Here is an 11,074-nt window from a genome sequence, read left to right as displayed (position 1 = left end):
ACAACATTTGGGGATAGAGAAGTAAGAGTTTTGTTTGTGAATGGAATTAAGATATTATCATCTTAAAATAGACTGTTATAGCTATATGTAGTTTTATGTAAACGTCATGATAATTACAAAAAAAGTCCTGTACAGATACACAAAATATGTACAGGAAAGAATAAAAACATAAGATTAAAAAAATTAAAATTTATTAAACTGCAAATGGAAGATAGCAAAGAAACCAAAAAACAGCAAGAACACAACAAATAACAATGCTAAGTCCTTATTTTCCAATTATTACTTTGAATGTAAATGAATTAAAATTTCTAATAAAAAGACAAAAAGTGACTGAATGGGCAAAAAAAAATATGATTCAATTATACACTGTCTATACCAAACATGAGTTCACTTTAGATTTAAAGACACATTCAGAATAATAGATAATAGAAAAAGATATTCCATGTAAATGGTAGCCAAATGAGAGCAAGGGTGACAAATCAAAAACTGCCATGAGAGTCAAAGACAGTCATTAAATAATGATAAAGAGGTTAATTTGTTAAGAGGATACAATAATTATAAACATGACATTGGAACACCTAAATACACAAGGCAAATATTAACAGAAACAAAGAGGGAAATAGACAGTGATACAACAGTAGTAGGTGAAATCACTATCCAACTTTCAATAATGACTAAGTCATTGAGACAGAAAAGCAATAAGGGAAGAGCAAAAGTGAACAGTGTAGATCAAATAGACATAACAAAACATCAAGAACATGACATTTAACTGCAGCAGAATACACATTCTTCTCTTTTCTTAACTTTATTTATTTATATTATTTATTTATTCTTACATTTTCTCACAAACATTTACTTTACATAAACACAAATTGTTGCTCATACTTCATAGTTCTTGACAGTTAACAAACAACTTTCAAAATTTCAAAAAATTGATTTTTAAAAATAATGTTTGAAAGTTTGTTCTAACTTTGTGACTCTATAACAACAGAGACAGCATGTTTTTAAATATTTTTGAGAAAATATTTACATGTCAACTACTCAAACTTGAAAACTTGGGACCAGCAACTGGAGTAGTGGCTATGTTGCTGGACTCCCATGTAGTCAATTGTGGTTTTAATCCTGGACCCAGTAGCCTAAACTCACACTGGTCACATGTGTGAGCATGCCCAAGATTCTGAGAGGAGAATGGAGGAGAAAGGATTGAGACATGGCCATCCCCATGGGGGATGATTTTTCATTTTCCGTCTCTCTCTGTCTTTCTAGTGAGCGCACACATCTGCTAGCAAAGATCAGTCTCCTTAAAAAAAAAAAAATCAGTCTCCTTTTCTTTCTTCAAAGTTTTCCTCAAAATTGTCCTCTGGTTGTGGCTGCTCTTTTTCAATCTCTACTAATTTCAATGCTAGGCTGGAAAAGTCCAGGCTATTTTATGGTACAAATTCTTTCATATAGCTTCTCTAATCCTCTCTGCCAGGCAGAACTATTTATGATGTCAGGCCATCCTTCCAAGTGTTTCTGTTGGCTTACTTGAGATCTACTTTAGTTCCATAGTTTTCTGGTTTAATTTTCAGATATGACATTCCAGTCAAAGCCCTGTCCAATACCAAGTATTTCCAACATCTGATCATGTCAACAAGTATTATTGAACTTACGCAAATAACCATTCTGCCCCAAAATAAGAATACTCCCAAATATTATCCAATTCCAGAGGTGTCAGGAAGGGAGAAAAGTTTATGTGTCTATTTAAAGAAAGAAAAAAGAAGAAAATAAAACATTTTAACAAATTGTTGAACCTCTCAACAGCTCAAAAAAAAAAAAAAAGCAAAATCCTAAAATTTGGAAAACAAAACATAGCAAAGCAAAGACAGTAATGTTTTACTCAAAAGTCACAAAATTCTACTTCACCATTTCAGTCTTATGCAATTAATCTTTCTTGTTGAATTTGCAGTGTTACTGTGGTCTGATCTTTCTGTTTAAATTCTGGAAGTTAACATTCAATGTTATTATTGATATATCTTGTCCCTAGCATTAAGTTGTTCATTTTCTTGGTTGTTTTTTGTTCTCTTATCTCTGTATGTGTGTCTTTAGTTTTCCTGGTAAAGCACTCCTTTAAGAACTTCTTGAAGAGCTGGTCTGGTATTGGTAAATTCTTTCAGGTTTTGTTTTCCTGAGAATGTTTTTTATTTTATTATTATTATTATTATTATTTCTCTTTTCTTTCCATATAAAAAATAATCTTGCTGGGTATAGTATTCTTGGTTGAAATTGTTTTTCACTTAACACTTTGAAAATATTTTACCATTCATTTCTTGATCACATTGTTTCTGATGAGTCTGCTGGTACCCTGATGGGATAACCTTTATAAGTAACCTGATGTTTCTGTCTTGCCAATTTAAGTATCTTGTCTTTTTGTGGTTTTGGGCAATCTGGCTATGATGTGCCTGGGAGATCTTCTTGGGTTGATTCCATTTGGGGTTATTTGTATTCCTTTCTTTCTTTACTTTTTTTATTTGAATGTCTTTCTAGATTAGGAAAGTTTTCTTCCAGGATTTTATGGACTAGATTATCAATGTCTTTTTAGTTTCTTCACCTTCTGGGATACCAATTTTTTCAGATGTTTGGGCATCAAATGATATCTAGTATGTCTTGTGTAGTATTCTCATTTTGGGGGGTTATTTTCTTTTTTTGTTGTTGTTATTTTTTCTAGGTCAGAGTTTTGTTTCAACATCCGAGATTTGATCTTGTACATGGACTAATCTGCTTTTAATAATTTCAGGTGAGGTTTTGATTATCAGTATTGCAGCTTTCATCTTTAAAAGCTCCACTTGATTCTTTTTTACTGTGTGTATTTCCTCTTTCAGATTGTGCAAGAACTTTCTCACCTCCTGGAACTTGTCTTTTTTCTCTCGCATCCTTTGGAGGTCATTGTCTCTCAGCTCTTGCATCTTGCTTAGTTTTGTCACTGTGAATATTCTGAATTCTCTATTGGACATTTCCATGTGTTCTACTGTACTGTCTGCGGATAATGAAAGATTGTTCTTTACACTTAGGGGAGAAATATTTCTTGCTTCCTCATATTTCGTGTGCCTCTATGGTGGTTTCTGGTCATTCTGTGACAAAAATACCTCCTTTACCATGTTTTGCAATGTGGTATCCACGGAAAGATTTTGAGTTCAGATTTATAAAAAGGAGTTTCTTCTTTAAGGAAGGAGGTTTAATAAGCATTCAGAATTTCAATGACCCTAAAAGTATTTACATGCTTGGCTACTGTTTACCTAGGCCTGTCTAAGCACTAAGTGTGTGGAGACTGAAGAGCAAAGTGGGAAAGTAAGGTTCAAAAATAAATAAATAGGGACCAGTAGTTAGTCGCTGAACTCCCAAGTAGTCAACCATGTGTCAAGTCCCGAACCCAGTGGCCTAAACTCATGGCAGGCGTTTGTGCATGCATATGCATGCCCAAGATCCTGAGGAGATGGAGGAAAAAGGATTGTGGCATGGCCATCCCCCCTGGGGAGTGATTTCTCACATTCTGTCTCTGTCTCTCTCTGTCTTTCTGGAATGTGCCCGGTAAAAAAAAAAAAAAAAAAAAAAAAACTCTACAAAAATAAATAAATAAATAAAAGCAAAAGGAAAATAAAAAAGCTAGACAAAAACAATCAAAAAAGAGAAAAGCCCATTTTTTAAAAGGTAAAATATGAAAACTGTATGGCATGAACACACCACAGATTTAAAATGGCTTCTGAAATAAGCAAGAGAAAGAAAAGGCCTGAAGTGAGAAGAAGTGCTTTAAAAATTAAAAATAAATAAAAATTAAAAAAAATTTAAAGAGAGACAGACAAGCAGACAAAGACAGAGAGAGGACAGAGATTGCCCTGCCTGTCTTACTGTTTCAGGAGCCTAGAAGATGGAGTGTAGAGCATAGCTTCAGTCTCCTTGGTCCCTGCCAGAATATATATTCTTTTCCAATGTACACAGAACATTCTCCAGGATAAGTCATATGTTAGACCACGTAAGTCTTAACAAATCTATGAAAATTTAAACCACGATAGCTTTTCCACCACAATGGTATGAAACTAGAAATCAATAGCATGAGGTAAATTGGACAATTAAAAAATATGTGGTTATTAAGCAACACACTTCTGAACAATAGATGAATCAAAGAAGAAATAAAAAGGGAAAATAGAAACTCTCTTGAGACAAATGCAAATGGAAACATCTATCATACTTATGGGATATAGTAAAATCAGTTCTAAGAGTGATGGTGACACCAACAAATAGCTACAATAAAAAAATTAAAAGGCCTCACATAAAGAACCTCACCTTATAACACAAGAAATAAAAAAAGAACAAACTAAGCCTAAAGTTAGCAGAAATAACAAAATAAAAAGATTATAGCAGGAAAAATAATCAAATAGAGACTAGAAAAACTTACAAAGAATGAATAAAACAGAGTTAGTTGTTTAAGAAGATAAGTAAAATTGTCAAAACCTTTAGTTAAACTACAAAAAAGTGAAACAATGTGCAATTAAGTAAAATTATGAATGAGAAAATCTATAGTACCACTGATACCACAGAAATACATAGGATCTTAAGATGATCGTTATTATTTTTAATTTCAAGTGGGCACATGCACTTGAGAGAGAGAGAGAGGAAGAGAAAAGGCACTTCCCAAATGGAGCATGGTCAGCACTACAGTCCATCTTTTTCTATCTCTCCTTCCAGTCAGGATTTTGAACCTGTGCATTGCATACATGCCCAGTGGGTTTTGTAGAACATGGTGACAGGGATTCAAACTGCGGTCAACCATGTGGGATTCTGCTTCCAATGGACAGTGGTTAGCCATTATGCTGTGGGACTGACCTGATCAAGAGATTATTATGAGCAACCATATGACTACCAATTAGAAAGCTCAGAATAAGTGACTTAATTCCTAGAAGTTTACAATATCCCAAGACCAAAGCATGAGGACTTTGAAAATATGAACAAAATAGTAACGAAGAGGTTAAATCAGTAATCAAAAATCTCTCAACTCGAGTGCCAGAAAGCTGTGCAGTAGTAAAACATGATATTCTGCTAGGCTGACTCACATGACATGGTTCTGGGTTCACATCAACAGAGTTTAGAATGATTACTACTTCATTTTATAATGTCAATATTATTTCGATACTGACATTTGACAGAAACATTGCAATAAATAAACTCTACAAACCATTATCCCTCAAGAACTCATATACAAAGCACTTGAAAATTTTCAACATAAAAAATTAATAATACATAAAAGAAGGTACTCATGATAAGCATTTGGGGTTTATTCCAGGACTGCACATTGATTTAACATTGAAAATAAAACATAGCAACTTGCCATACTGACTTCATTTTTTTTCTTCTTTTCAGTTGCTAGAAGGCATACACATTCACCAGAGAGACAGAGGGAGAGAAAGAGAGGAAAGAGAAAGAGGGAGAAAGCACTCCCCAACAAGGCATGTCATCCACAATCCCTTCTCATCCATTTCATCATTCTGGAATTTTGAGCATGCACTCACATGCTTCTGTTGAGTTTCTCAAGCCACCAGGGCTGAGATGCATGGTTAACCATGTGGTAGCCAACTTCCTTAACCATGAGGCTGTGGGACTGACCCACATGACAGATTTAAAAAGAAAAATTATATGACCCTCTCAGTAGATGCATAAAAAGCATTGAGCAGTATCTAGCATCCCATTCTCTATAAAAACTCAAAAAAAAAATAGCAATAGAAGGGAACTTCCTCAACCTGATGAAAGACATCTATAAAACCCTATAGCTGAAATAATAATTATGAAAGCCTAAATGTTTTCCTCAAGATCAAGAACAAGACAAAAATGGGATAGGAGTTATTGTTGTGACAACCTTTGAGAAATACAATGTCCCAGTATTTTAGAATTTGGCAAATTTTTGAGAATGTGCATGTATGTACGTAAGTGTATAATTGATGATAATCTAAGTTCAAGGACTGCTCTCCAAAGATTGGGACTCCTTATCTTGATGAGAACCTTACTAAAATAAGGAATGGTAAGACTGATTATAGAATATTTGACTACAAAGCATGTGCATTTCTATAACATGGCTGGCAAATGCTACCTCATTGTAGCATCCTTATAGTCTGTGCTTTCTCATGTTTAGAGTATTCAAATATTTATTCTAATTGACATAGAAGAACCGTTAGTAGCAACTAAAATGGGAGGTGGCTGTAGACTTGCTGATAAAAACTTTAAATAACAGAATATTTTTGAAGAAATTCTATTTTATTAAATTCTAGAACTGTCAGGGGTTAGGGGACATGTTGATATGTTTTACAGATGTCCACATTCTTAATTTATTTTTATTTATTTACTTTAGGAGTGAAAATCATTTCATTAAGGAAAGAATATGGAACAGACTACATCATATGTGGAGCAGCTCTGTGAGGAGAAATGGGTGACCAGTTTGGTTCCTTTTTAGAGGAAGGAGAGAAGCGTTAGACAGACAGACAGGTTACCCCATAGGCAGAACAGCCTGTCCACATTATTTAAACAGTAGCCTGAAATCACTTGTATACTCGTAATTTGAATACAATTATTGTGGAAATCCTTCATGCTATCCTGTCCCTTAGTCTACTCGAATACATGAATACATGAATCTTATTTTTTGGTAAGCTCCTCTGTTTTTGTTTGTTTGTTTTTTATCGAGAGGTTTTTGCTATAGGGCACGTGCTCTTATCAGAAAGACAGAGAGACAGAGACAGAAAGTGACAAATCACCACCCAGGGGGGGATGGCCATGCCATAATCCCTGTTCCTCCATTCTCCTTTGGGGTCTTGAGCATGCACGCCCATGTGCCTAGTGTGAATTTAAGCCATCAGATCTGGGACTCAAACCATAGTCGACAACACGGGAGTTCAGCAACATCGACATTATGCCAACTACTGGTCCCATACACCCCTCTTTCACAGGAACTGAACTGCGTCTCCAATACCATGTTACAGTATGACCAATGGTAAGAACCTCTCATCACTCTTGTAACGTGTCATTCTGTGAAAATGTTTCCTATCCATTTGACATATAGTCTTCAAATATCAGTTGTTTACTATAGTTGTCCACTTCTTGTTAAGTGTTTCTATTTTTATTTTAATGAATACAAATTAAATCTCCAGTCTCCTTTCAAATATCAATTAAACCTGAATAGAACAAGTACACCAAAGCTCCTAAATCTCCAAATCAAATCCAACCAGAAATATCTGAAAGGAGAAAACAATGAACAAAATTTCCCCTACTGTATACAAGACAAATCTTTACATTTGGCAGTTAAATTGAGAAGAATATATGTGTCTTGTTTTATTTCCATATGCTGAATACTTGATTGAATGTATACTTTAGTAAGTTAAATATTTTACTGAGTTTCTTTATTTGGAACACTTAAGAAGTACAAGGGTCTTTGCTTTTGAAGTTCTTATAATCTAGTTACACGCATGAAACCTTTGGTAACAATTCAAAGCAAGATAGCAATTAGTGACATTACGAAGGCCTATAATATAATGTGATGAGGAATCCATACTGCCAAAAGACAGATATGAAGGTGGAGAAGAATTCAAGAGAGTGAACCATTTTACAGGGTAGACATATATAAAAGTGCTAAGGCCAAAGTTGAGAAGAAAAGAATAACATAAGATTAGCATCACTTAGCCACAATATTCTTTGACAATGTATTCTTTCATTCCTAGAAGGTCCACATCTGACATGACTGAGGAATGGTGTAGGATCAGATCATACAGACAGATTGTTTTAGCACCACCTCTCCTTCCATATTTGACTTCCTGTCTATCCTACCTGTGCTTAAGTTTTCTCTGATGGGAATGAAAAGTTTGCCTGAGTTACTTCTGTCCTCCCTCCTAATGCATCAATAATGGAGACACTAAAACAAGGGAGAACAGCTCTGACTTCTGGAAGAATGCTGCTTATTCTCTGCATTTCTTTTTCTTTTTTTTTTTTTCTGTGTTTTTCCCTTCCAGGAGTGCTAGGTTCAGACTTTGTATTCATATTTAAAAGTCAAGGAATCCTTATCTCAAAGAAGACTTTCCTTAATGAATGGCCTATGATAATATTATACCTCTAATATCATTGGTTAAATAACAGGGGCAGGATGTGATTATCTTGTAGGTACTGCTGTGTTTCTGAAATGTGTCCCTGAAAGCCATACAGGTTCAACTGAAATCCTGGTTTCAACTATTATTATTTGCATGGCCTTAGAAAGGTTACTTTACCTCTCATATTAGCAGTCCCTTTGTCAGCATAACATAAATTAAAATATTAGTGTAAAATATACTTCTCAGGAGAGTTAATGTAGATAACTAACACAGAGTCTTGCACAGATATATATAAAAAATGGTTACAGTTACTATCTTCATTCTAATAGTCTTTCAATTTTTCCCTACTTAATACACCTCTCATTAATTCTGTGAAATATTTCTCCATCTCCAATGTCATCATCCAAGTTTAACAATGATGTTTCTTCTTAGGCCGAGGGCATTAGCTTGTTAATAGCTTATTAACTGGCCATTCTACCACCTCTCTCATTTTCTTTCTCCCTTCTCTCACTTATCTCATGATTTAGCATTTAAAGAAGTGGCTTTTCAGAATTAGAGTACCCCGATCAATGATTAAGAGGAGAAATGAAGAAGTAGGATGCCTAGGACATTATCTAAACTCAGTTTGGTGCACAAGCCTCCTTCAGTTGGCAGAGTAGTTCATAAATTTATTTTCTGAACAGTGAGGACTCCTACTATCTGGTAAGTTGTTTACCTATAACTGCATTATCTCTTATCACCTCAGAGTCTAGAAATGACTTTTTCTGTGTGTAGTTGTTGCATAAAGCTTGTTTAATGAAGATATTAAAACTTTGTTAGCGCTCCAGAGATGGTTTGAATCTTAGCTGGTATAAGATCTCTTTAATTTCTCTAGCCTGCGGTGGAAGGAAACCAGGGCACATGCTTTACAGCAGGTGCTTTCCATAATTGTCTCCTTTGGTCCTCATAAAACCTCACAAAGAGAAGACTGGAATTCCAAGTCTGATAAAATTTGTACAAAATTCTGCATCTAGTGGGATGAGAACTAAAATGCTGTTTAGTCCAAGTGACTTGAAAATCCGTATTATTTCTAACATTCCATATTCCTTTAGCTATATACTATCTTGAGTGGAAAAATATGACATGAGAGATGTGACAGGTACTAAGTGAACTCGGGCAAGATACCATTCTTGTATTTCGTTATTCTGAAAAATGTGGGTTTTTTTTTTTTCCTCTTAAGCTGGTTGGTACATATAGAAAGGTTAATTTTATTGTCAGAACCTTGCATTTTTGTTTTCAGTATCCTTTAATCTATATTACATATTTAATAAAACTATTTCTTAAAAAGTACAAAAAGCTACTGAAATGTGAGAATTTGAGGACATGAACAGCATTCCGTCTACATTTGAGCCATAGAGCTTGGAGTTTAGGGATATTTGAGACATTACCTAATCCAGCTCTTTCATTTTATAGATGACAGGCTTGTGACCAGACTTTGAGGCAGGCCACTTGGCCAAAGGAAGGGGAAGAAGTTACGGGTTGAACTGAAAATCGGTTATTTTCATTTCCACCTGAGTTATTTTCTTTACTCATTTGGAGATGTAAATAGCTCCTCTCTTGGCAGGCAATGAGAGGCGGACAGTGGAGGTTACCCGGGTGGGCTGCCCGCTAGTGGTTCCCCGCAGCCCCCACACAAAAGCCTTCGCAGAGCCCGCTTCACTTCTCTGTTCCTCAGAGTGTAAATAAAAGGGTTGAGCATCGGAGTGACGATGGTGTAGAAGACAGCGGGGGCCCCAGCCCCCACGCCTCTGGACCGAGGCTGCAGGTAGATGCACACGGGCGGCAGGTAGTACAGGAGCACCACGGTGAAGTGCGCAGAGCAGGTGGAAAAAGCCCGCCGCCGGCCCTCGGCCGTGCGCATGCGCAGCACCGCGGCCAAGATGAAGACGTAGGACGTGACAATGAGCGTCAGGCAGCCTGCGGCCACCACGCCGATGTTGGCCAGCGTAACGAGTTCGTTTACCGTGGTGTCCGCACAGGCCAGCTTCAGCACAGGCGGGATGTCGCAAAAGAAGTAGGCGACGCGGCGGGGCCCGCAGTAGGGCAGGCGGAAGGTGAGGGAGGTGTGTGTTGCAGAGTGCAAGGCCCCAGTGGCCCACGTGATCCCGGCCAGCGTTGCGCACGCCCGCCTGTGCATGGCCACCGGGTAGCGCAGGGGCTGGCAGATGGCCAGATAGCGGTCGTAAGCCATGACGGTGTACAGGAAGCACTCAGTGCTAGCCAGAAAGTGGAAGCAGTAAAGCTGCACAGCGCAGCCCTGAAAGGAGATCACCTTCCCCCCCTGAGTCAGCAGGCCTGCCAGGACCTTGGGCACCGTCACTGTGGACAAACAGGCGTCCAGGAAGGACAGGTGGCCCAGGAAGTGGTACATGGGGGAGCGCAGGTGAGGGTCAGAACCCACGGTTAGGAGAATGAAGAGATTCCCAGTCAAGGTGATGCTGTAGATGAGGAGGAAGATGAGGAAGAACAGGCTAGGATGCTCACCTGTGTACATCAGTCCCTCCAATAAAAAGTGCTTCACCACAGTGCGGTTGGTGTACCCTATATCCATGACCATCTTCTCACACACAGAGTGCTTACTTACCTCTAAACTGACATGAGAGACTTGTAAGTAGCTGTTTCTATCTAGTGAAATACCATTACCCCTTGGGCAACACCATCTTGGTCTTGATCTGTATGCAAGAGAAATACAAACAGGTTCAACTCACAGTTTTGGCCTGATGTGTTTTCTCGCTGCTTGCACCTTCATAATTGATATTTCCATGAGACCCACAGTCTTTGTTGGACACGTAGAAGACTCCAAGGATTATTTGCAGAAATGCACTCCCTACATAATGGCACTCTAAACCTTGACCATAAATTCCACTTTCAGCGAGCATGTATTTTGGCACATATTCCAGGATGAACATGCATCTGCCCTCCTTATTTACTCTGCT

The 11,074-nt window shown here is 37.3% G+C and overlaps 1 protein-coding gene across 1 annotated transcript; it reads right to left on the bottom strand.

Annotated features, from left to right (window-relative positions):
- Nucleotides 1-9,726: 9,726 nt before the first annotated feature.
- LOC102481994 (olfactory receptor 10S1) lies at nt 9,727-10,695 on the bottom strand. The gene has a single exon (XM_006169982.1). It carries the CDS (start codon nt 10,693-10,695, stop codon nt 9,727-9,729), a length of 969 nt encoding a protein of 322 aa, XP_006170044.1.
- Between the last annotated feature and the right edge of the window lie 379 nt (nt 10,696-11,074).

This window comes from Tupaia chinensis, unplaced genomic scaffold (assembly GCF_000334495.1).
Source record: "Tupaia chinensis unplaced genomic scaffold, TupChi_1.0 Scaffold147980_1, whole genome shotgun sequence".
Classification (NCBI taxonomy): Eukaryota; Metazoa; Chordata; class Mammalia; order Scandentia; family Tupaiidae; genus Tupaia; species Tupaia belangeri.
The sequence above is the reverse complement of the archived record's forward strand: the minus strand, read 5'-3'. Positions and strand labels throughout refer to the sequence as shown.

What these genes read in the sequence shown, in the direction of transcription:
- LOC102481994 (XM_006169982.1), bottom strand. Translation starts at nt 10,695, where the DNA reads ATGGTCATGGATATAGGGTACACCAACCGCACTGTGGTGAAGCACTTT.